This window comes from Rhinopithecus bieti, unplaced genomic scaffold, assembly GCF_001698545.2.
Source record: "Rhinopithecus bieti isolate Rb0 unplaced genomic scaffold, ASM169854v2 scaffold_26676, whole genome shotgun sequence".
Classification (NCBI taxonomy): domain Eukaryota; kingdom Metazoa; phylum Chordata; class Mammalia; order Primates; family Cercopithecidae; genus Rhinopithecus; species Rhinopithecus bieti.
In genome coordinates this window covers 173,018-200,169 of record NW_016812009.1, presented here as the reverse complement: position 1 = coordinate 200,169, position 27,152 = coordinate 173,018, and the positions used below count along the sequence as shown (strand labels likewise).

General features: G+C 39.0%; 1 protein-coding gene across 1 annotated transcript in view; it reads right to left on the bottom strand.

Annotated features, from left to right (window-relative positions):
• Positions 1-27,152, bottom strand: part of XRCC5 (X-ray repair cross complementing 5) — a 98,878-nt gene that overhangs the window by 11,254 nt on the left and 60,472 nt on the right. The window contains exons 17-19 of the mRNA XM_017895465.1: positions 3,723-3,832; positions 1,888-1,984; positions 102-169 (exon numbers count right to left, since the gene is read on the bottom strand). Of these exons, the coding sequence (XP_017750954.1) occupies positions 102-169; positions 1,888-1,984; positions 3,723-3,832 (275 nt within the window). The remainder of the gene's footprint in view (positions 1-101; positions 170-1,887; positions 1,985-3,722; positions 3,833-27,152) is intronic.

Here is a 27,152-nt window from a genome sequence, read left to right as displayed (position 1 = left end):
ATTCATTTAGTTACCCATAAAATTTAACTTCTTCGAGGGCATCAAGAAAATAAAGTCCACTATAATAATTCAACTGAAGACAAAGAGTTACCCCTCAATACCTTTTTGGCTTCGTCAGCTGTGACAGAACTTCCAGAGGCTTCCTCTTTGGTGATCAGAGTAATTCCATCTAAAAAGTAATTCAGAGTAACATCTAAACTCAAAGAAACAACCCCAATCCCATTTTCCTTTCCACACCTCCTCCCACCTTTGAGTTGGAGATTTCTTTCTTTTTTAAATAGAGACGGGGTCCCACTATGTTGCCCAGGCTGGTCTCGAACTCCTGGGCTCAAGTGATCCTCCCAAGGAACAAAAGTAGGTCCTTGAATAATGTTGTTTCATTAAAACATTGATGAGAAAAAAAATGGTTTCATTATGTGTCATTTTGCTTAAAGTCAGAATTTTCAAGAACCTATGGACAATGTTAAGGGAGGACTTACTGTAGCACATAGCAGAAGTTCAATAAATAAATGATAATTAAATGATCGTATGCTTTTGTTCAAACCATCAGGTGCCCAATATGGAACTATGCATACATTTTGTCTTGTAGCCATGTTACTGGCTATTGATAGAGTGGCCAGAGGACTAGGGAGGAAGAAAACATGGTCTTCACCAAGGGGCATGTCTATCATTTAGGATAGTTCATCAATTTTAGCTCAGTAAGAGCAAACCAAGGGTAGAAAATCTACTCTTTAGTTTGCTCTTCTTCTTAAGATATTTTCCTATATCAAATGGCTGATACCTGACATACTGTCTGAAAAGCATATGTATTTAACATCCATTTGTACCTATGAATGGCCTTGGTCATCTGTATTCTGTCAGTGGCATATAAGCTATCAGAAAATATGGATTTTGCATATGTCCTGTAAGTTTCTTTTCAGCAAATATGCTATAGGCATTCAATAAATACCAAAACCAATCTCCTTCATTTACTGGGTCAACAGCAGAGACACAAAAGTGATCTGAGTAAGCACCCTTCACTACCCATTCCAATTCCTTTTGTTCTCCAGTGCAGAAGTAAAAGGGCTGAAAAATTAACTGTCAGAAAAACGGTTACCTGTGTGATGAAGAGTTACCCATTAGAAGGTGGATAGATAGGTATGCAACTCTTTTTATAGAGAATTTGCACACAAAGAGAGATTGAAACAAATTTTGCATCTCTAGTATAAGTGAAAAGTTTCTCTGTCTCATAAACATCATCATACTCATAATATGTATTTTAAACAAGAAATATCTTATACTTGGGTTCTAAGAGAAAATCAGGTCATGTTCTAAAAAAGGTGGGGCAAAGGGCATGAAAAAAAGCAAAGATCAAGCTTAACATTGAAAGAATGTGTGCTGTCTTCTTTTGGGTTTAATTGGCATTAGTTGCTGTGCAAGTGAGGAACTGAATGGTTTTGGTGCATGAAGATGCTGGTTCGCTGAAATGGAAAGTCCAAGAACACTGTAACTGAAAAGTAGCAGGGAGATAAAATCTGGGTGAGGTCAACCAAAGGGCTGTGGATCCAGCAGGAGTGAAATGGCCTAAGGATCTGAGAAACGGGATAATGTTCACCCACACAGCTGCTCCATTCAACAAACAGAAAGGCACAGCCCTGAAATAGGTCACACTGAGTAAAGAGTCTAAGATGGAACTTACATGTTTATTTATTATTTATCACTTTGTATTTATGCTTATTAAGGGAGAGTTTCAGTTCACTGAACACTGAGCATTTCCCAAAGCCATGTAGAAAGTCATCATGTTTCCCACGTAACTCATTATACAATATAGTTTATATTTAGAATTTATATGTATATTTAGAATAAAATAGCCTAAGTATTTGCAGAAAAAGACAAATGACAACTTACCCTGAACAACAATTTCCCAGAAATGATTTAACTGTTTAATTTCCACTTTCTCTCGAAGGGCTTTCAGGAAGTTGTTAAAGCGTTGCTCTTCTGAAAACTGTGGTAGCAAGTTGGGGTAGAGGAGGCGGCAAGTCAGAGCAAACACAAAAACAAATTCAGCCCCAGACCAAACAAAGTACTGTATATTCTGAATCACCTTACTTATTACAAAAAAATGAAATGTTTTTCTTTGGTACATGGGAAGCTGGCATTCCAAACTGAGGTGTGTTCACTGGGGACCAGAAATCCTTCCATCTGTGGAAGGTACAGAGCTTCCCAGAGTCAGTTTTTTTGTGGTGGCCTAGCCCTTTGTTCTTAACATTCAATGTAGAAAATCTCAAACAAAAACAGAGAACAATTTTGTGAGTGGTCACACACTCATAACCCAGCTTCCATAATTATTAACTCAAGCTGGGCATGGTGGTTCATGCCTGTAATCCCAGCACTCTGGAAGGACAAGGTGGACGGATAACCTGCGGTCAGGAGTTCAAGACTGGCCTGGCCAACATGGTGAAACCCCGTCTCTACTAAAAATACAAAAATTAGCTGGGCGTGGTGGCAAGCGCCTGTAATCCCAGCTACCCGGGAGGCTGAGGCAGGAGAATCACTTGAGCCTGGGAAGCAGAAGTTGCAGTGAGCCAAGATCCATCACTGCACACCAGACTGGGCGACAAGAGCCAGATTCTGTCTCAAGGAAAAAAAAAAAAAGAAAAGACAAAAAGAAAAAATAATAATCTCTCCATTAAGATTGAATGATATGTCACTGAAATCTCTTCTGCTCCTCTTCTCTCTCTTATTTTTTTTTAAGAAATACAATGTGACCTGGTATTTTTAAGGACACTGGGTGGCAACCATGCACAGAGGTGTTGTAAGACACCCCATCTAGCCTGGGTAGTGCTTTAAAAAAAAAATACACTTTCACTATCTCTCTCCATCTAACCAAATCTTTCTCTACCCAACAGAATCATCTGCAGGCTTGTCCTGACTCTACTTTTCCAAAATTTGTCTTTATCTGAAGAGTATTCAGGTTATCTACTTCTGAACCTTTTATTGTAATCTAATTTTAATGAGTTTTCTATTTTCTTGTCACTCTTTGTAAACATCTAAATTATGTAAGCATTAATTCATTCATACGTTCAGCAAATATTTAATAAGTACCCACACAAGAACATACACTACAACTGTGCCCACTTTAAAAATATACTTTCTAATTTAAACTTGCTCACTTCTTACCTAGAGATACAAAAGCCTATACAAAATTTGGAAAATGTTTAGAAATATTCTCTAAAAATTCCTAATAAAACAATCAAACAGACAAAACCCACATAAAAGGCATGGGAGGAACTTAACGCTCAGCGTTCTTTTTTTTCCTGACATTTAGATCCCTACACCTGTCTTCGTAAAATCTTTCTCAATAATTATACCAATATATATTTTCCATCCATTTCCCTAAAATACCCTTTCCTTTACAATTATGAGCAGGCCACCAGAGGTTATAGTGGAAATTTCCTTGGTTCCCTAAATAGGAACAGAAAGCAAAGGCCAGGGCTTCAGTAAAATAAAAAGCCAACTTTCAGGGATAAAACATCCTACCTACTCATCTTTATTCCACCTCAGAAATGACAGTGATAGTAACATCAGTTTAAGTCATTTCTAGTTCCATTGGCATACACTGCTATTCACATTGAGAATGATAATTTCCACGGCCCAGGCTCATTTCCGGGATGCCGTATGCCTCTTTCCCTGTGATAGTGGCCAACTGTTTCGGAAGAAAAGAGATGCAAGGATAACAATACCTTAATGGCTTCTTCCCGGAAGGCTCGGATGCAGTCCATGCTCTTCATAAAATATGGTGTTTCGTTAGTATCCAAAAACTGTTCGATGTGATTTATGAGCTGGTTACTCGCTAAAACATAAGACAACACATTTTCTTAGATTTGAGTGATGCTTGAGAGAGGGTATGCTTCTGTGTTTGTGCCTATAAGCATGTATTATAGTTCACAAGACTCATGGTCAGCAAGTACAATTGCCATACTTCTTTTAGGAGAGAGAGGAGATGCAAAATCCTGATTTCAAAACTCTATATTTGAGAAGTCTGAATAATACCTATCGATATTTGTCAATAAATTAATTTCTAAAATGCTGAGAATTACACTTGAAATACTCCTTTTTGGGATGTCAGAACCTAGATTGTAGATGTTTTTAAAATTGTTATTGTTATTTTATTTTTCCCCCAGAATTTAGGGGCCATTTGGATAATTCAAAACTGCCTTTCCTATTGTAGTCACAGAAAACAGAACCTCTAGTCCCTCCCCTAATTCTACTCAGGATAACTGTCGAACAGTGCTGGGCAGTGAAAAATAACGAGCCAGGGACACCCCATCTTCTACCAATCCAAGGTTAAATTAGGAAAGATCAGCCCCAGTCTTAACAAAATATCCCTTTTGAATGAGAAATCATTACTGTCTATCTTATGCCCTTAGCTGGACCTGAATATTCTCCCTATTGCTCACCACTCCAAAAGCCACAAATACTTAATAAACAGTAACTGTCAGCAAGCAATATCATAAATGCTACAGAAGGAGAAAATGCATTCACAGTGTTATCATTTCCAAAGTAGGTTACAACTTATAAAGAAACAAAAAATTATTCAGTATGAAAAGCAGAGGAAAACGGAAATCTGAAAGTCACGAGGAAGCTTAATTTGCTGTGCAGATCAGAACTGACCTTAAGATCTGTGTGGAAGAACAAATCAGGGAGATGTGGGTATTTATGCCTAAAGGCTCCCTCTCCTGTGTCCCCTCAAACCATTCACTAGCTGTGGCTGTTTGACAATTTATGCTGAATGTTCAAGATATTCTATGACTGCGTGTTCCCCCAAATCACAGCCTCCTGTGAGCATTCTAGCAGCTACGTGTGTGTGCACAGTGCTAAAGAAAACTACTTTCAAGCTTTACCAATAAAGACCCCAGGCCACTAACTCTGTGAATCACAGTGACCTGAACATTACTCAACGCCTTCCTTATTAAAAACATGAAATTGGTGCTAAGAATCTCCTTATTTCCTAAGGACCACACAGCATATAGAAATGATTACAAAACTGGATGAAGTATTTTTTAATACAGCAATTTTCCAGCAAGGGAAAAATATCCCCAGTAACCGTTTCATCCCTTCTACCAACTCGGAGATTATGATCTCCGTTGTAAGAAAGCACTTAACAAACTTGAGGGATTAAAGAAACATTTCCCTGCAATTTCAGAAATCTTTACCAACGTATCCCGCAGCAGGGAATTAATATCCAACTACAATTCAAAGTAGAGAATGTTCAGATGAATCTTTTTAAACAAGGTAAATAATACAACCCTGATTAGTAGGCAGAGCAGAAAACCATCAACAAAAGCTCAAAGCAAACAGAAGTTATCTCCCCTTTTCAGCTTGAAAAGCAAAAAAAACAGAAATGTTCGATTAACAGAAAGCGGTGTACTTTCCCAGATCATGTGATAGAAAGTTCACTCGAAGTTACATATCTGGGCACAAATAAAAACCTTTACAGGCCGAGGACAATAATCCCAGAGACTCTAAATTCTCCATTTCTTTTGAAATGAGAATAGGAAATCTTAGGAAGCGATAATGTAAACGTTTCACTTTGTTTGATAGTATATACTTATTGTATGACTACTATGTTATGTTCTGTGGGAGACAGAATTAAGCTGAAGATAAGGCCCTTGCCTTTGAGGAGTTTGCAGTTGAATAGGGGATATAATGCATTGACATAAAAGTAACACTGGGAAATAATGTGAAGAGAGCTATGAGTTTTAAGGAATTATATTAATTGGTTTGAATTTTTAAAAAATCTTTGGTGATTACAGAAAGTTTCACAAATCAATACGGCTTTTTAGTCAGGCAATGAAAAACAGAATCTGGCAATTACACAGCAGGAAGCAGAATCAGCCTAAGTATGAAGAAGAAAGCACAGGGTGTGTGTGGAGCAAAGCAAATGGCCTCATACATGGACAGAAATGGGGGAAGAAAAAAGAGTGAGGATTAGATAGAAAATGGCTGGAGGAAAGGGAGTTCCAAGAAGACAGAGTATATGTGAGAGTCCTGAGGTAGGAGGTAGAGCTTGGCTCCTTAGAAAGTGTAGAAGAAATAAGAAATTTTAGCGGTTGGATAGTGGAAAGGGAGCTGAAGAAGGCGGCTAAGAAGAATTAGAGAGAGAGAGAGAGAGAGAGAGAGAGGAGTTCATGGCATCACAGATACTAAGAGAAGAGATTACGCAAAGGAAAGAGTTGTCTGCTGTGTCCAAACGATTGCAAAAAGACTACAAGGAAAAGAATATAAAGAGCATAGGTAATTAAGGATAAAAACATAGGGAATCCTAAGAGCTTGGAGCCCATGAAGTGACTACACAGGTACTAAACTGCTTTGCAAAAAACCAAAGCAAAACAAAAAAACAAAACAAACAACCAGCTTCCTGACTCATTTTATCCTGAACTATGATAGAACACACACACATGCACGCTATCTTACAGAGAAAAATATTCAAAAGAAACAAAAATAAAGCAAATACCCAAGCCAACAATCCATTTGCAATGACACGGGAAAGAAGGTAGTCCAGTCTGCTGTAACTTCTTTGTAAAAGGCAGTAGCAGGAGTCTCAACACCCAGTTTCTTTGTAAAAAATGAAGTCCTAATGTATCTGTGGGCCTATTTGGATTTAGTTTTTCTTATTTACACATTAGACTGTTCTGCTCCTTCCTCCAGAGGGCTCAGAAACACAGATGGATAAACATATCCAAACTTCCAATAAACCCAGTGAATACAAAGAACCAGATTTTGGTCTTCTAGGAATACTCAGTTACATGGCTTGTAAGTCTGGTCCATGATTCTAAATTCTGTCCCTCTACCCAGACTACTTCTGTGGATCACTGACTATGACGAACCATTTAACACCAGGGAATAGCTGTGATGGATGATGTTTGAATATACTGAGTATCAAAAGGGATGTAGACAAGAGACTTCCCTTCCAAAGTTTTGTGGCAGTTCACATTTCCCTGCCACTTTTACTAAAAGTAAAATGCAGAAATGGCTAACAAAAATAATATTCTACTCTGGCTGGATTACGCTATTGACTCGCCTGCCCCACATAAAGGAAACGCTGATCATCAGGATGCTTTTCTCTGCTTCTACATCAATTACAGGGCTAAGGAACAGCTTATCAGTCTTCAAATTCAGTAAATCACAGCCCCAATTATAATTCACCAAAATGTTCTTCAAAATTAGTCAGTGACTCAATAATACTCATTAGTAGCTAAAATAAAAAATGGCCATTGGCAGGGCCATCCATCTTAGGATACTAAGTCAGGCAAATGGCTGTTATTTATTTCCAGGATTACTTCAAATGTCTGTTTTGGATTTTGAGGTTTTAGATATGGGCATCATATACTAACCCAGTATCTCACATGAGTACAGATGTTGATAACCAAAATTAATCTCAATACTTTAGTATCATATTCAAAATGTTATCCAGATTTAGAAATGTTACAGAAGAGGAAAATGGCAAAGTTTTCTTGTTTAATCTGAAATACACATTCTTCTTCTCTACTGAAAACATTCACCACCACCCAAAGTCCCATAAAATGGACTACACCTCCCTTCTCATTGCAGTCACCAAGCTCAAAACACCCAGGGCCATGTGCATGTCTGCCTCTGACTTTACATTTACTCACTACCTCTGTTCTTTGCAAAGATGTTTCCAGCAAAGTGAAAGGAAGTCATTTATTGTGGGATTTTCTCCTCCATCTGACAGAGCTCAAAAAGCAGTAGGATCCCTCATCTGTCACAGATTATATATAAAAGACTGTGAAGACACCTCAAACAATTTGGCTGAACTCAGCCATCATTTAGGATATTTCCCAATTTAATTCTTCTCACTTTCTCAATGCCTCATGTAAATGTTACTTATTGAAATGCTGTACATTTTGCAAATGTCAGCAGTTAAATAACTTTCAAATGTTAAGAACAAATTTATGGCCGGTCGCGATGGCTCAAGTCTGTAACCCTAGCACTTTGGGAGGCCAAGGAGGATGGATCACTTGAGATCAGAAGTTCAAGACCAGCCTGGCCAACATCGTGAAACCCTGTCTCTACTAAAAATACAAAAATTAGCTGGAAACCGCTTGAACCCAGGAGGCGGAGGTTGCAGTGAGCCGAGATCATGCCACTGCACTCTAACGTGGGCAACAGAGTGAGATTCCATCTCAAAAAAAAAAAAAGAAGAAAGGAAAGAAAAAAACAAATTTATATAGCCAATGACAATCGCATCTTTATAACACAAAATTAAAAGTGACAATAAAAATCAAGCACTTAAATCAAAATAAGTATAAGGACAGGTAATTCATTATTAAGAGAATAAAAAGGAGTAACGCCCATCAGCAAATAAAACTCCAGGCAAGCAGTCCAGTCTACCATAAATTAAATCCACATGTAAATTATAATCATTGTTTAAGCCAGAAACTTATACAAGATATTTGCCTGATAAGAAAGACAGCCTGTTTTAACACAGGCAATTTAAGAAACATCAAAAACAGGCTTTCTTTATGCCTCTTTACTATCGGATATAAATTGGCCACTGTGGGTAGAGGCAGTATGTACATCAGTCAGGGTCCAACACAAACAATATAAATCATTCCAAATATTTAACACAGGAGATTTAAGACAGGCAATTGTTTCACAGGTTATGAAGTGTGTTAAAGCCAACTGAAAAAGGTGCTGTAACCCAGGGATTGGTAACGGCAAGAAACCCTTAGCATCCCTTGGTACACAGGAAAAAGAAAAGAAAGGGTATAAATAGAGCTCTGAGGACCAAAGATGCTACCCAACACAGAAAGGGAGGAAGAGATACCCTGGTTTCTCCCTCCCTACTTCCCACCAGTATCTCTCATGCTGAACCCAGTACGAAGTCTTTAGACACGGGAGCCTGGAAAACGCAACCTACAGGAGCCAGCTCTGCCCACATCTCCCTCATATGCAGGGCATACAGAAGGAGGGAGGGGGAGGAGGGGATCTAAGGGCACAGTGTGTTATGAACTCACAAGGGGATGGCCCGTTTTATGAACTGGATATTTCCAGGAGACAGAAATGCAAGGTATCAGGCTGGGCCCAGTGGCTCACGCCTGTAATCCCAGCACTTTGGGAGGCCAAGTTGGGTGGATCACCTGAGGTCAGGAGTTCAAGACCAGCCTGGCCAATATGGCGAAACTCTGTCTCTACTAAAATACAAAATTAGCTGGGTGTGGTGGCGCATGCCTGTAATCCCAGCTACTCAGGAGGCTGAGGCAGGAGAATCACCTAAGCCTGGGAGGCAGAGGTTGCAGTGGGCCAAGATCTCACCACTGTACTCCAGCCTGGGCGACAGAGTGAGACTCCATTTCAAAAACACAGAAATTAGCAAGGCATCATTTAAATTATAAGGGAAGCTAAAATTTGCAGGTTTCTTTCTTTCTAGCAAGGTAGGATACAATGAAATTCAATTAAAAGTTACTGAAGAAGTTCAAAAGCATATTTAAAGCTTTTCCCAGCCATTTTAATTTTTTTTAAAAAGCTGTATTTCTGTAAAAAACAAATTACGTAAAAAAAATATTGTTTTCACTTCTGCTTGAAACATCTTTAGAGCTACATACATTTCCTTTCCTTTGGGTCTAACATGGTTGTGATATGCAACTGTGTGGACCATGACAATAAACAAGAGGTACTAGATGCAACTGAGCATTTCCCATGGCATTCTGGTCCTCTCAGAAATCAAATGTACTTCTGAAATTTTAACTACAAAAAGAAGGTATCTTAAATATTTTTTCTCTAAATCACACACACACACAGACACAAAATGCTGACTTATTTCTTAAACACCCTTCTTTCTGCTTCCACTTCTAAAGAGTTCGGACTGAAGAGTGCTCTTTGCTCTTCGTATTCTTTGTTTTTTAGTTGTATGGTCTTTAATGAAATATTCTTATTAAGGAAAAATAAATCACTGGATGGCAACAAAAGAGAACTAGGAAAAAAGCATAAGCTTGAGTAACCTGAAAATGACATTGAAATCTGTCATCTTTTTTAAGCAGCTGGACTAAGAAGCAGACATAGCTCTGCTCTTTGCCTTAGCCTGCCCTTCTTCCACCTTCTAGAAACTATTCTGTAAGCTCTTTGCCCCAAACTTCCTCAATCTAACAAAAAAGAAGTTCCCTGCCTCCCTTCAGAACAGAAAAATCAGTAGATACGACAGAGAAAACACCACAGACATAATATTATGCGTGACCAGTGGCACAGGAAATTGGACTAAGGTATGCAAAGTGCTGACCACCTCAACACACAGATGCAGTCCTGTATTTTTAAATTATTATTACTATTCTTACCAATAACTAAAAAACTCAATTAAAACCTCACCATTTAAGTTCCACAAGTTCAGTCAGAGCCCATTGTTTCATGCTTAATGATTTTCTCATTAAGTGCAGTAATTTCTCACAAATTGTAGTAATAAAATTAAGTCCGGCTGGGTGTATTCCCCCCTTTTTAAATGCTGCCTTTTCATTGATGTGTTAAATTAAAACCCCAGGCACAAGGAACAGAGTAAATGCAAGGTCTTTATTGTCAGAATCCATTCCTGCAGACTATGAGATCTCTCTCCTTTTATTTCTGTTTTTGAGCTAGCTGTGAATTCTACTTTGTAGCCACAGGAAGAATGATATGGAAGGTCTCTTGGCCTTAGCTCACTCTGTATAACAAATATGGTAGTGGGAACTAATGAGAAACTAGAAAAATGATATCCAGTTAGCCCACTGGCTGTAAGCTCATTTTATGTAAGACAGCATTATGATATAACATTTTTATTGTGATGAATAATAGTTTTCATCTTAAATAGCCTGGGTTACGACCAGATCTGTTTACCAGGTCAGCTGGCAAATTTTAAGTTTCCTGGTAAGTGGAATGGTTCTGTGGCATTCTACGGTCTTGTAATTTTTTATTAAAAATATTCAGTTTAACCATTAAAAAACCACTAAACATATCCCACAAATCCTGAAGGTCATCAATTAATATTTACAGGGCATACAACAGTTAACTAAAGACCAAAGAACATGCACTGCCTAATGTAACTAATTTTCCCCAATTCTACAAAGCAGTGCACTTAAAGTAGAATATTGAGACATTATGCTAACATAAGAAAGAAACTACAGGAAGACTTTCTCATTAAATGAGGAAATATCTTTCAGCTTTTTAGGAAATATATATGTCACATGCCTGAAGGAATGTGTTGTGGTGGGGAGTGAAGGCTAGGGAAGGCAGAGAAAGAGGGTCTCCACAATTTTCCAAGGTCCTAGAATTCTAAAACTTGGCAATGCTTACTAGAAATGATAGAGAAGAATTAAGAACCTTATCACCATGCTTGATTCCATTCCAAATGAGCAGTAGGGGAAAGGAAAAATATAATAGTGATAGGTACTGTAGCAAATTTATAGTATCTATCTAGCTTCATACCTGAGTAAATGTCATCAAACTAATATAGGAAGTAAGTAGAAGACACCAAGTAGTCATAGTAACAGTGCAGCCAAGAGGAAACAGGAACGCAAAACCAATCTGGCAATGGGATCCAATTAAAAGTTGGTAATTGAACGGAACTGAAACACAAGTATCGGTTGAAGAGACAGTGAGTGATGAGTCAGACTCCTCACCAAGGAGAGAAACAGGCAGCCATTGTTGAATGTGCTTTCGGGGAAGTTGGACAACGGGGAGGCAGCACACAAGTCTTCTAGGATGCCTCAAGAATTTCAGTCTTTTTTGAAAGGAAATATTAGGTACCAGAAATTTTAGAAAGATAGTATTCTATCCGATAACTCCTTCTAAAAACTGATAAATAATGACTTGTGTTTATATGGTATCTTTCCTTAGGGACTTCTCAGATTCTTCTTTCTTTTCATTTCCCCCCCTCTATCCTTTCTGATTTTATGAAGTAAGTGTTATAATATTCTAGAAGTCAAAATACAGACATGTTAGATTCTCTACTTCTTCTTTGATGGGGCTAAGACTTAGGAACTGATCCAAAGAACCAGAGAATTAAATCTGCTACAATTCAAAAATTCAAATCATTATTACTCCCAAGCACTGTTTTATTAAAGTTGGCAATGGAAAACAAAAGAGCCAGATGAAGGTCATTTTGTCTCACTGATGGTAGAGCACCAGCAGTATCTAAGACAATGAATCATACTACAATAAAAATACAACACGGCACTGGGATCCAAAGATATACTGGTTCTCAAATCACAGACATCTCTTTAGAGCAGGATTTGGGGGTAAATACAAGAACGGTCATTTTTAATAAAGAGTTAATCAGCTTTAGAAAGCCGATGCTGCAAGGGCATTAGCAGGAATATGGTTTGAATACAAGGTTCATAGAGGGAATCTGTATAAGAGTGGGTCAGGAGAGGCAGAATGGGACCAGATTGTGGCAAGTCTTGAATGGGGGACTGAATGGGAGTAATTAATAATGGTTGACGAAGAATAAAATCTGTGCTATAAGAAGTTAAATCTGTACAAACATATGGGCAGGAATGAAGGAGAACTTTGAAGGTTATTAATGAAGGATGTTGGAACTGTCCAATGACAAAATAATGAAAGCCTCAATTAGGATAGTGATAGGATGGAAAGGAAGAGACAGACCTGAGTAGTAAATTAGAAGACAATTAGAAAGCAGAAGAGAAATGGATACAAAGTTGTCAGAAATGCTCATTAAACTCAAGGCCAGCCATAGTGGCTGATGCCTGTAATCCCAGCACTTTGGGAGGCCGAGGCGGGCAGATGATCTGAGGTCGAGAGTTCGAGACCAGCCTGACCAACACAGAGAAACCCCGTCTCTACTAAAAATACAAAATTAGCCGGGTGTGGTGGTGCATGCCTGTAATCCCAGCTACTCAGAAAGGCCGAGGCAGGAGGATTGTTTGAACCTGGGAGATGGAGGTTGCGGTGAGCCGAGATCATGCCATTGCACTCCAGTCTGGGCAACGAGAGTGAAACTCCGGCTCAAAAAAAGAAAAAAAAGATACTCAAGGGGCAAAACAACAGCAACAACACTGCTTATTTCTGGAAAGTCCCATTAATAGCATCAGGACACGCCATCGCTTAGGTGGTTGCCTTCCTTAGAATGCCCTTCTTTGGGCCCTCTCCTATCCACCTGTACCATAATGGACCAGCTTATGCCAACCTCCTCCAGGAATTATTTTTAAGACAGAGTCTTGCTCTGTTGCCTAGGCTGGAGTGCACTGGCATGATGTCAGCTTACCGTAATCTCCCACCTTTCAGGTTTAAGCAATTCTTGTGCCTCAGCCTCCCGAGTAGCTGGGACTACAGGCCCACGCCATCATGCCTGGTTAATTTTTGTATTTTTAGTAGAGATGGGGTTTTGCCATGTTGGCTAGGCTGGTCTTGAATTCTTGGCTTCAAGTGATCCACCCGCCTTGGTATGCCTTTGAAAGTGCTGGGATTACAGGCATGAACCACTGTACCTGGTCCCTCCACGAATTCTTCTTCAAAGGAGTCACCTACCCGCATTTGCACCCATATATTCTGCCTTCCGTCCTATTGCCTTTGCTGAACTGTGTGTTATCTAAGTTACCCCTTCCCCCTGTGCCCTAGATCCCATGCCTCTCCACTACTCAAGGATTTCTTCCAGTCTCATGTCTTATAGTCTCTATGGCGCCTTCTCCATGATTTATACATACAACTCGGACCTTTTTCCTGAAGTCCAGACCTGTGTGACCATCTTCCCCTTCTCAGCAAATGGCAATTCGTCCAGTTGCTGAGACTAAAAATCTTGGAAGTTATTTTTAACCTCTTTCTCTCTCACACACTCTACATTCAAATGATCAGCAAAACTTGACAATTCTACTATCAAAACAGATAAAAAATCGGATCTCTTCTTACTACCTCCTGTCGCGTGGATTAATGCCAAAGCCTTCTAACTCATCTGCATACCTTAACCTTGCCCTTTTCCTCAACATGGTAGAAATATAAAATCAGATCATCCACTACTTCAAACTCTTCAATGGTTTCATATTTCACTCAGAGAAAAGCAAAAGGTCTAGGAAGGCCTTATGTGATTATGTACCCCAGCCAGCTCTCTGATCTCAGCTCCTACTTTCTTTGCTCCAGCCACACAGGCCTCCCTGATGCTTCTAGCCAAGCACACTCATCTTGAGCTTTTCAAGAACATGCTGCTCTCTCTGTCTGCAAAGCTCTCCCCACAGATATCCACTAGGTTCTCTCTCTCACTATCCTCAATTGTCAGTTCAACAGTGAGGACTTCCCTGATCCTCTACATAAAATTATAAGCCCATTTCAACCCAGCATTCCCTATTCCACTATCCTGCTTTAACTTTTCTCTATAGTGCTGTCACGGGTTGAACAGTATCCCCACCCCGCCCCCACATTCCTGTCCTTTCCAAAACCTCACGTGACCTTATTTGGAAAGAGGGTCCTTGCAGATGTGTGATCAAATTAAGATGAGGTCACTAGGAAAGGCCCTAATCCAACAGGACTGACATCCTTATAAGAGGCAAATTTGGATACAGACATACAAGAACTCCCTGTTAAGAGAGAAGAAGAGATAAGAGTAATGTACCTACAAGCCAAGGGGATGCAAGAATTGCCACCTGTCACCAAAGGCTACAAGAGAGCACTGAACAGATTCTCCCTCACACCTCTCAGAAGGAAGCAGTCCTGTGATTTTGGACTTTAGTCTCCAGAACTGCAAGGATAAACTTCTACTGATTTAAGGCACTCAGTTTGTGGTACTCCATTACTGCAGCACTAGGACACTAACACAAGCGCTTATCACCATTTGACATATATTTTCTTATTTGTTTACTGTCTGTATCTTGGTATGCCTGGCACACAGGAGGCATTCAACAAATAACTGTTGAAGGGATGAACAAATGGTGTAGGCCTCACAGGTTTACTCCTCTAAAAGCCTAAGGAATGAACATGTCTTTTTGTTGTTTGTTCAATTTACACCCGTAGGCTGTGTATTTAGTACTGGCTGCCCCTTAGGGGAGTGGACAGTCTAGCACTCTCTTTTATCCCCTCCCCACCCTTAATTTTACAGAGATGGAAATAGTTACAATAAAGCTCTACTGAAGGGGGAAATGCAGAAAGAATAACAGGCTATGTAAGAGATATATGCAGATGTACAGGGATGAGATATCACATCCAACATTATCATGATTATATGCATGAAGACATCTTGGCTTTTTATTGTTGCTTACTAAGTATGCCTCATCTCATCTTGGTGTACACCTTTTTCTTTTCTTAGCTCAAGCTGCTTGATGCCACCGGGAATGGAGAGTTCTCCCAAAATGTACTGTCTCTGACTATATCCCCAATTTATTATACCCGGAAACAATCAACCATCTTGATCACAATACAGGGCATTAGTAGGGATGAAGAGGGTTATTCCTATGAAGAGAGCGAATGTGGGTATTGGCAGAGTTTCAAAGGGAGGGAGACAATAAAGAAGATGTCCACTTTTTAACTTTATATGCTATTATATTACTATTTGCCTTTTCCCTCATATAAGCATGTACTTATTCTTAATGAGAAGCCTAAGGAGCAAGTAAATCATCTCGAAACAGTTAAGAGATTGTCATACAAGGAGACAATAAACAATTGTTTCTATTTCTAGTGAGCTCTCAACAGGAAGACAATTTTCATGGGGTGACACTTAGGATACTTCTATTTCACTGATGCTTTTCTTTCTTTTTTTGTTTTATTCTTTCTGAACCAAATACTTTGTTCTTTTCATTTATTACTCATATACTTAAAGAGCGGTGGTAAAAAAGGCCCTTAGAAATAATTTCATCTACTGTCCTCAGGAAATTTGAAGCAGGTTTGCAGGCGTATCTTATCTTCGGTTTGTGGCTTCTACCCTCCTTACAATCCTATACATTTAAAATTCCTATGTATACGTCTTGCTGGCTTCATTATAATCCACCTAAGAATAATCAGACACAGGGCAAATGGTGGGAATAATCCAACCTTAGTTATATTTTCTTCTCAGTCCATGAGACAAAAAAGGAGTCAAACAAAATAAATACATGCTTGACAAAAATGGGACAAAAGAACAAACAAATGAAAGGAATAATGAACCTATAAATTTTCAAAATCTATAAACATCGATCTAAGACTTGATGTACTTGATATACCAGTTGCCACTAAAATTGACTTTCATTTCTCACAACTAATCACTTTTCTGCTCCAACAAGTACCTAAAATCTATACAATTTTTCCAGTACTGAGTAAACTTATCCTCTACTAATATAAATTAATTTTTCCTTGAAGCAAAGGATTCAGAAACACACACAAACTTGCAGCACACATAGCTAAGTTTATTTTTCTTAAAACGCCAATACCTGAAGACCTGTATTTAAAATATACTCTATTACCTGTACTGACAATGTTTTCTTTAGTGTTACCCTGTAAAAATTCACTAGGATCTCATGACCTAAGCTGGTTTAGCTAGGTGAGACAAAAATCATAGAGGTCTCACTGGCACACAAGGTCTCAAGGTGAATAACTTACAATACTCAAAACATCACAGAAAACAATTAGAAAATCAAAAGACAGATTTGAACAAACTATCAACCAAATTGCCCTGACATTTCCAGCACACTTCACCGAGTAACAAGGGAATACACATACTTTTTAAGGCCACAGGGAACAACTGTCAGAACAGACTATATGTGAGACCACATAAGAACAAGTCTGAATAAATTCAGAAGGACTGAAGCCACTCAAAGTATGATTTCCAATCACAATAGAATTAAACATCAACAACAGGAAGAAACTGGGAAATTCTCAATATTTGGAATTTAAGAACACATTTAAATAACCTAAGAGTCAAAGAAACAATCATGAAAGACATCAGAATATATTTAACCTGAATGAAAACAAACACATAACACATCGCAACTTATGGTGTGCAACTAGAAAACTGCTTAGCAGGAAATGTATAGCTTTAAATGCCTATATTAGAAAAGAGGTTTCAAATCAATAATCTAAGCTTCCCTCCACCTTAAGAAATAAGAAAAAGAAAAGCGAACTACAGCCAAACTAAGAAGGAGGAATGGAATAATAAAGATCAGAGCAGAAATTAATTAAATGAGAATGGAGAAATCAATAAAACCAATTAAAAGCTGGGATCTTAAAAAGATAAAATCCATAAGCCTTTACCTAGACTGACCAAGAAGAAGATACAAAATCCCCAAATCAGAAATAAAGAACAGATCTCAAAAATATTATTGTAAGGGAATAATAATCAATGTTATACTAACAAATTAGACGAAAGGAAAAATTCTTATAAAGACATATTACTAAAACTGATTCAAGAAGAAATTTTAAAACTGACCAGATTTATTAGTTGAAAAATTGGGCCCGGAGCAGTGGCTCACGCCTGTAATCCCATCACTTTGGGAGGCCAAGGTAAGTGGATCACTTGAGGTCAGGAGTTCGAGACCAGCCTAGCCAACATGGTGAAATCTCGTCTCCACTAAAAATACAAAAATTTGCTGAGTGTGGTGGCAGGTGCCTGTCATCCCAGCTGCTTGGGAGGCTGAGGCAGGAGAATGGCTTGAACCTGGGAAATGGAGGTTGCAGCGAGCCAAGATCACGCCACTGCACTCCAGCCTGGGCGACAGAGTGAGACCCCGTATCCAAAAAAAGAAAAAAAAAATTGAATTAGTAATAAAAAGCTTCCCACAACCTCTTCCTCACAGTTCCATACTGAACTTGAGTTGGAGGAGGCAAGTCTAGTCTTAAAATGCAGGTAAAACCACTACCCGGTCGCCCCTGGGCTGGCTTCGGCCATTGTCACTGCTGCTGCCACCAAGAGGAGGGAGGCCATGATCCAAAGGAACCCAGTGCGGTTGAGAAAACTGTTTATCGGTGGTCTGAGTTTTAAAACTACAGATGGGTTAAGAGAACATTTTGAGAAAGGCGGCACGCTCACAGATTGTGTGGTAATGAGAGAACCCCAAGCAAACATTCCAGGGGCTTTGGTTTTGTGGCTTACTCTTGTGTTGAAGAGGTAGATACAGCAATGTGTGCTTGACCACACAAGGTTGATGGGTGTGGAGTGGAACCAAAGACAGTTGTTTCTAGAGAGGATTCTGTAAAGCCCAGTGACCATCTGACAGTGAAGAAAATTTTTGTTGGTAGTATTAAAGGAGATACAGTTTGAGAAACTACTCTGAAAACTATAGCAAGACTGAAACTATACAAGTTATGGATGACAGGCAGAGTGGAAAAAGAATGTACACTTTTAACTTTTGATGATCATGATACAATTGATAAAACTGTTGTTTGGAAACACCACACTATTAACAAGCACAACTGTAAAGTGAAAAGGACCCTTTCTAAACAAGAGATGCAGTCTGCCGGATCACAGAGGTGATGGAGGTGGATCTGACAACTTTATGGGTTGCAGAGGAAACTCTGGAAGTGGTGCAAGTAATTTTGGCTGTGGTGGAAACTTTGGTGGAAGAGGAGGCTCTGCTGGTGGAGGTAGAGGTGGTGGCAGCAGAGGTGGTTACAGAGGATGTAATGGTGGATATAATGGATGTGGAGGTGATGGTGGCAACAACGGTGGTAGGCCTGCCTACAGCAGTAGTGGGGGCTATGGAGACTGTGGACCAAGATATGAAAACCACGATGGCGGGTATGGTGATAGTGGTGAAGGATATGATGGTTACAATGAAGGAGAAAATTTTGGCAGTGGCAACTACTGTGGTGGTGGGAACTATAATGATTCTGGAAATTTTAGTAGACAAAAACCATCAAATTATGAACCCATTAAAGGGTGCAGTTTTGGTGGAAGAAGCTCGGGTAGTTCCTGTTGTGGTGGTTATGGATCTGGCGGTAGATGTGATGGATATGGTAGCAGAAGGTTCCAAAAACAGCAGAGAGGAGCTACATTTCTTAGCAGGAGAAAGAACAAGGAGTTGTCAGAAAAGTTGCAGGTTATTTGAGATAGTCAACCCAAATGCATTAGAGGAACTATAAAAATCTGCTGCAGAAGGAATGATGATCCATAGTCAGAAAAGTTATTGCAGCTTAAACAGAAATCCCTTCTTGTGCAGGACTATCATAGCCAGTTTGCAAAAGTATAGCTATTAATGAATGCAATATAGTGTCAATTAGATGTACATTCTGGAGTTCTTTTATCTGTTGTAGTTTTTTCTGTTTCTTCTTCATTACGTCAAGTATATCGTCCTGTAAATTGTGGTAGTGATACCAGGAATAAAAAAATTAAGGAATTTTAAACTTTTCAGTATTTGTGTAGTTTTTCTATATTTTAGTACAGAAACTTTAACAAAATGCAGTTTTGAAGGTATTTTCTTTTGAATTAACAAGTAAAGAAGATTATTGTTAATTACTATTTTGTATAAATTTTGCTAAAGTTAATTATAAAGAAACATATGCTGACTTGCAGCTTAAGGGGAATCTACTGTCCCCATTTCCAAACCATCACATGAATGGGCACTGACATGTGAAGCAAAGAGATATTTGTATGTTTGCAATGTGTGTTTTAGATACACGGAATTTGGTATTTAAATTACCATATTTGTGAATTTAAGAGCATTAAGAGGTGACCTTCAAATGAAACAATCTCAAAATTCAAAAAACAAAACAAAACAAAAGCTCCCCACAAAGAACTCAGATGGCTTCACTGGTAAATTATATGAAATATGTAAAGAATAAATAATAGAAATCTTGAAGAGAAGGAAACTTCCTAACTCATTATGAGCCCAGTATTTTCCTGTCACCAAAGCCAGACAAAGACATCACACAAAACAAGAAAACTACGAACAATATCCCAACAAAATATAAGCTGTCTTAGTCTATTTTGTGCTGCTGTAACAGAATACCCAAGACTGGGTAATTTATAAAGAACAGATATTTATTTAGCTCACAGTTCTGGAGGCTGGGAAGTCTAAGAGCACGGCACCAGCAGCTGGAGGAGGTCACCCCACATCAGAAGGTAGAAGCAAGCCAGAGACAGAGAAGAAATGAGGCCGAACTCATCCTTTTTACAACTAACCCACTCTGGTGATAAGGGCCTGAATCCTTCCATGAGAATGACGCCTCCACGATGCAATCACTTCTTAAAGGTCCCACCTCTCAGCACTGTTAGAATGGGGATTAACTTTCCAACACATTGACTTTGGGGGACATTATTCAACTGCAGCATTAGCTAAATGAATTCAGTATATATAAAAAGGATTTTTTAGAGTGACTAGATTTTACACTTGGAAAGCAAGGTTGATTTAGCAACTGTAAGTCAGTTAATATATTAGCAGAAGAATAAAAATCACAGTAATCTTAACAGAGGCTGAAAATGCACCTAACAAAACCCAACATCCACTCATAATAAAAACTTTCAACCAATTAGCAATAGAAGGAAACTTTCCCAAGCTGACAAAGGAAATCTGGGTAAAACTTACAACTAACATTATACTAACAGTGAAAGACACAGTTTTTTCCTTAAGATCAGGAACAGAGCAAGGATGTTCACGCTTATTTCTATTCAACACTGTGCCGCAAGTTCCACCCAGCACAATAATTAAAAGAAAAGAAAAGAAAAACATACAAGTTAAAAAAGAAGTAAAGCCTTCTTTATTTGCAGACATGATCCTATATGTGAGAATCCTAAGAAGTATATTTTAAAAAACCACAAGAACTAATAAGTTTAATAAGGTTACAAGCTATAAGATCAATAAACAAACAAATAATTTCATTTCTATATACCAGCAACAAACAATCCAAAATAAAATTAAAAACAAATTCCCATTTACACATCATCAAAAGGAATACTTGGCAATAAATTTAATAAAAGAGGTGTACGACTTGTACACTAAAAACTATAAAACATTATGGAGAAAAAGATCTAAATAAATGAATAACCTATTCCATGTTCATGGATAACTCAGTATTATTAAAATGGCAAATTTTCCCTTAATTCTTCTATAGACTCAATAAAATCCCCCTATCAAAATACCAGTGGGCTTTTTCTTTTTCTTTTTTTTTTTTGTGAGACGGAGTCTCGGTTCTGTCGCCCAAGGCTGGAGTGCAGTGGCCGGATCTTCCAGCTCACTGCAAGCCCCGCCTTCCCGGGTTACACCATTCTCCATGCCTCAGCCTCCGAGTAGCTGGAACTACCAGGGCCGCCAACTCCCCGGCTAGTTTTTTGTATTTTTTTAGTAAGAGACGGGGTTTTCACTATTTTAGCCAGGATGGTCCCTCGATCTCCTGATCGTGATCGCGCCGTCTCAGGCCTCCAAAAGTGCTTGGGATTACAAGGCTCGAGGCACCGCGCCGGCCCAGTGGGCTTTTTCATATAAATTGAAAAGCTGGGCCTGGGCACGGCAGCTCACACCTGTAATCCCAAAACTTGGAGGCCAAGGCAGGTGGATCACCTCAGGTCAGAGCTCGACCAGCCTGGTCAACATGGCGAAACTCCGTCTCTACTAAAAAAATACAAAAATTAGCCAGGCGTAGTGGCTCATGCCTGTAATCCCAGCTACTCAGGAGGCTGAGGCACGAGAATCACTTGAACCCGGGAGGCGGAGGCTACAGCGAGGCAGGATCATACCACTGCACTCCAGCCTGGGTGACAGAGTGAGACTCTGTCTCAAAAAAAAAAAAAAAAAAAAGAAAAGAAAAGCAAAGCTGATGCTAAAGTTTACATGGGAAATGCAAATGACATAGAGTAGTTAAAACATTTTTAGAAAAGAACAAACTTGGAGTGTATCCAAGTACTCTATTTTTTAGTCCTTTTTTCTTAAACTTTTCTTTCTTAGGCTCTTTGTATTAACTTTTTAGTTACGAAATAACAACCTTTACTCTCCTCCCTTCCACCAGACACTCCCTTGCATTGCTAGCTTGTCTAATTCTGTTTGCTTAGAAGTTCCAGAGACAATCCAGGTATCCGTAGAATGTTCCACCACCAGGCGATTACTTGAAGGCTGCAGCTAATTTAAAACTAACTGGTCAAGCCCAAGACGGCGCCGGCCCATTCAACAGATGGGGCAATAACTCAAGATTATCAGAACAAATCATGTAGCGTGGCATCACCTTGCAACCTCCCCCCACCTGTGTGCACTCCCGACCCAAACTGACTATGAAAAGGTCCCAGGGATTTTTGGGTGTGAGAGAAATGTTCTTTGAACTATGGTGATAATTTTACAATTCTATAATTCACAAAAGATCATCAAATTATACTTACCTGTATATTTTATAGTAGAAAATTTTACTTCAATAAAGCTATTTTAAAAAGTAGAATAAGTGCAATTTAAGAGACTTGTAGAGATTTACCATAGACAGAAGAGAGAAACTAGATGTTTCTATCACAGAATAAGTATGAAAACTTAGCATAAGTTACTCTCAATGCCCCAAGAAAACATTATCGGATTCCAAGAGCAAGGGAATTCTAAAAAAGTAGTTCTTATATGAGCAATGGCTCCTCTGACTTCAATGGCTACCAATGAAATACAGTAATTATCCTGAGTGTTATGGCTGAGCCTCATTACCACTGAGAGACATGAACAGATAACTACAGATTTCAGTAGTTTAATCTGACACAGGAAAATGAAAATGGACCTTTAATTATAACTATTAACTGAAGATTTTTTCTCCAACTGTCCATAAGGAACCTCTAAAAACAAGTTAAATTTTCTCCAATTTCCAAAAACATCTAAGCTGGTAATATTCTCCAGCCCTGCTGAAACTGTTCTATAAAGGAATTAAACTTCCTTCCCTTTTCTGGCCAAAGAAGCAAGCATGACATTTTTCTAGGTTTTATGTAGACACGCATGGATCTGACAGGCTAACTGTACCAAATTACACTTGCCACTTCTTTCTGTGTCAGCATATTTTTTGCCTTGGGCATGCAATTTGAAAGGGGAGGACCCAAACACTTTTATTACATTTAAGTGGAACTCTTAGCTGTTTCTTGGCTCCTCTTAACACATTTCAGTTCATTAGTGACTATTTTAACAAAAGCCTAACATCCTTTCCTAAATATCTTAATTGGTTAAGAGCTTCTGTTGTCTGCCACTAAAATTGGAGGAGACAATTTCCCCCAAAGACCACCTGAAGTCATTGATTAAAACAGTTTGCACATCAGCACAATCTGAAATCAGTGTCCTTTTTCAACCAGCTGGGCTTATGGAGCAATCTTGAAGACAGCCCAATTCAAAGAGAACCAAGTGCAATACCCTATATGACAATGATCTACCACAGAAGGAAGAACTGCAGAATCTATAGGAGGTGGGAAGAAAGAAGCAAATTGCCATGAATAAGTACTTGAACTGCTTGCTCTCTGCCTCACAAATCATACTCATTAGCACTTACTGCAAGGGTGAACTCTAACAGCAAGCTGGATGCTCGTTCTCCTAAGCACCCAAGAGTTCTGCGTTTCCATCAGAACCAATTGTGAGCACCTGCCTTGTTGCACCGATGGCCCAAGTCACTGATGCGAGCTGAAATGATATGGTTCGGATTTGTGTCCCGCCCAAATCTCCTATCAAATTAGAGGAGGAGCCTGGCAGGAGGTGAATGAATCACGGCAGAGGACTTCCTCCTTGCTGTTTTTGTGACAGTGAGTTGTTTTGATATCTCATGGTTTAAAAGTGTCTCTCTCTCAATCTCTCTCCTTCATAAAAGATTCGTACCAGGAGTGGTTTAGTATATTAAATAAAGGCTTGAATGGACTTTGGGCTCATCTAGTTCTGATGCTGAGAAAGCCTTCATGAATTCCACATTTTCAGCCAGATGAGAAATTATCCTTTCCATTTTAATATAAAAGAAAATTACTCAGCACCTTTAAGGGAAGCAACTTTCCTATGTAGCATGAGAAAACAAAACACTAGGAGAAAACAGGACACTGTCATATATCTCATAAAGACTTTTTAAAAAAACTCTCAGGAAGAAATTCAGCTGTTCAAAGAAATGTAAACTAAAAATCCCACGCTCTCCACTGACCAAATGGACCCCCCCTGACAAAGTGGACCCCAGAAAACCTTAACTGAGTTTCGGGTCATGACACGACAAGAGGGCAGGTTGCATTTTTTTTTCTTTTTTTGACACAGAGTCTTGCTCTGTCGCCAGGCTGGAGTGCAGTGGCAAGGTCACGGCTCACTGCAACCTCTGCCTCCTGGGCTACAGGTGCATGCCACCATGCCCAGCTAATTTTTTTTTTTTTTTTTTTTTTTGGGTAGAGACGGCGTTTCACCATGTTGGCCAGGATAGTCTCAATCTCTTGACCTTGTGATCCGCCCCCATCAGTCTCCCAAAGTGCTGGGATTACAGGTGTGAGCCACTGTGCCTGGCCAGGTGCATCTCATTATACCTTTCTTTTTGGCAGTTTACACACAATCTTCCAGCATTAATGTTAAAGCAGGTATCATAAGACTGAGAGAACAAACTGTGTAGTAAACAGGACCTAAGGCCATGCCAGGCGAGCATTAAGTCACAGCCCTACATTTAAAGAATAAACTATGTTCTAACTGCCAAAAGGTTTTTCTTTTTCTTTAGCAGCCAAAAAAGTACTGGCCTTGGGATAAGCAATATTGTTTTCAAAACAATTTGCAGCTCTACCAGATGCTGACTTACTGAACTCTGGTTCCACCAGCCGTTAACTACAGCTTTGATTGGACAAGAGAGTAATTTTGGTAACTTTCTCCTGATAAGAAGACCACCAACCATGGACTGGTTCTAGTGGGTTTTACAAAGATGGCACATTTGTGTGCTGTGTCCCGAAAAGACCTTTTGATATACAGGGTCTAATTGTAATATTTAAATGTCAAGTCTTCCCTGCAAGGTGAACATGGGTCTTATGTAACATGCATGTTTAATACTCATGCATCAGGACCACGTTCATGAATATTCATAGCTCCTCCTATAACCTGTTGAATATGTATAGTCAATCAGGTCAGCAATAATGTTCTTATCCCAAACCCTCCTTCATAGTGCCTGTCTCTGGGCTTTGGCTGGAAGCCATGTTTCCCAGCCTTTGAATAGACTAGGACTAGCCTTTCCCAGTCTTTCATCAAAAGTCCTATCAATAGGCACAAGGTTTCAGATACATGACCCTATAATGTTGTTTTAACAAGTGTAGGAAAAGAAGGCATTAGGAATTAAAAGAAACAGTATGGCTAAGTAAAAAATCCAGTATTTGAAAGAGACAAGTGTTTGAATTCCTATGTGGTCTTTGGGGAAAATTGTCTCCTCCAATTTTAGTTTATCCATCCGTAAAATGGGGGTATTAATACTTACTGTAACTTACATGTGATCTAGGGTCCACTTGGCCTTGCTATTTCCACCTTGCAAGCTGTAACCCTTTATAAGAAATAAAGCTCTCTTTTTCTAAATTTATAGATCTTGTGATTTTTTTCAGTTAACAGAATGTAACTACAGCAAACATGCTTTCATTTTTATGGTACCAGACATTTCTCTTTCTTAATGGATAGCCAGGCTACATTTTACAAGTGCTATATCCTGTAATTAGGGATATTCTGATACAGATTGACAGAAACTTAAAAGGATTTTAAAAGCTGGGCAAGAATAAATGAAAGCCTTTTAGGAAGAGTTGCTGAAAAATGAAAATACTTAAAATTATTATGTGTGTATAATGGTCTTTAGTTTCTATGTCATGTGTTTTTTTATTTTTTCATCTTTATTTCAATGATTCCATTTAATTATTTGGCTGCCGAGTTTCATTATATTAAGATGTAAACTTCAGGCCGGGCGCGGTGGCTCAAGCCTGTAATCTCAGCACTTTGGGAGGCCGAGACGGGCGGATCACGAGGTCAGGAGATCGAGACCATCCTGGCTAATACGGTGAAACCCCGTCTCTACTAAAAAATACAAAAAACTAGCCGGGTGAGGTGGCGGGTGCCTGTAGTCCCAGCTACTCGGGAGGCTGAGGCAGGAGAATGGCGTAAACCCGGGAGGTGGAGCTTGCAGTGAGCTGAGATCTGGCCACTGCACTCCAGCCTGGGTGACAGAGCGAGACTCCGTCTCAAAAAAAAAAAAAAAAAGATGTAAACTTCAGGGTGGTGCTGTGCCATCCAATGAAATATACACAACCAGTAAAAAGGTTTAAGCCTCAGAGGCCGAGAGCTGGCTCTCTGGAATTTGATCCAGAGTCTTCCACATATTTGCAATTATCCATGAAAAGTCATCCTAACTACTCTGGGCCTCAGGCTGCCCACATGGAAGATGAACAACACTTTAAAGGCCAATGGTGCATAATTACTATGTCAGATAACACACCCTTTCAGCAGGTATTCTCTACAATTCCAGACTGATTTTTGTGTTACAATGAGACCACTTGTCTTGATAAATGAGGCATAAAATAACCCTGGATCATCAAGTTCTGAGGTTGAACAACTTAAAATGAGTCAAGAAGAAAACCAGTGAAAAACAAGTGAGATATTTAATAAAAATACAAAGTACAGACTAAACCTCTAGAATCCTAAATCATGAATTTCTCATGACTAGATGTATCAATGCTCTTTGGAGACAGGCCTAAAAAAGTATATCAAATTCTTTAAGGAAAAAAACTTGTATAGGGCTAAAGATGTTTAAAATTTTAGTGACTGTATGTATTTTAGTATCTTTCCTTTTAAGATGCTCAAGGTATTTGAAAGAGCTTATTTTCTTAAATTTACCAGCGCTGTGTAGAAAACGCCATATTTTGTCTTCTTATCTATCTGGGCAGAGTATAATTGATTATATAATTCATACCCAAGATTACATAAATCAGGATCAATTAAAAAAAAAAAAATCACCACCCCCCCGCTCCCCGCCACAAACCCACACCAACACCAGAGAGATTTCTGCTAGATCACAATTCTCTAGGGTTCATTATTTAGGGCTTGACTCCTGGCAGAAAATCACATAATATATGTAAGTAAACAGCTATGCAAAGGCATAGTGCTATACCACACAAAAACAACACTGAAAACTATTTGGCTTTGATGAATATATTATTACTAATTGTACCATATTCTATCTAGTGCTGAAATTGCTTGGAAAAGTGAATTTTAGGAAATATCTTTTAAAAATGAAAGGATGTTTCTGATAAGTGAGATTAAAGAAGGCTGAAGAACAAAGGCAAAAAGACTCTA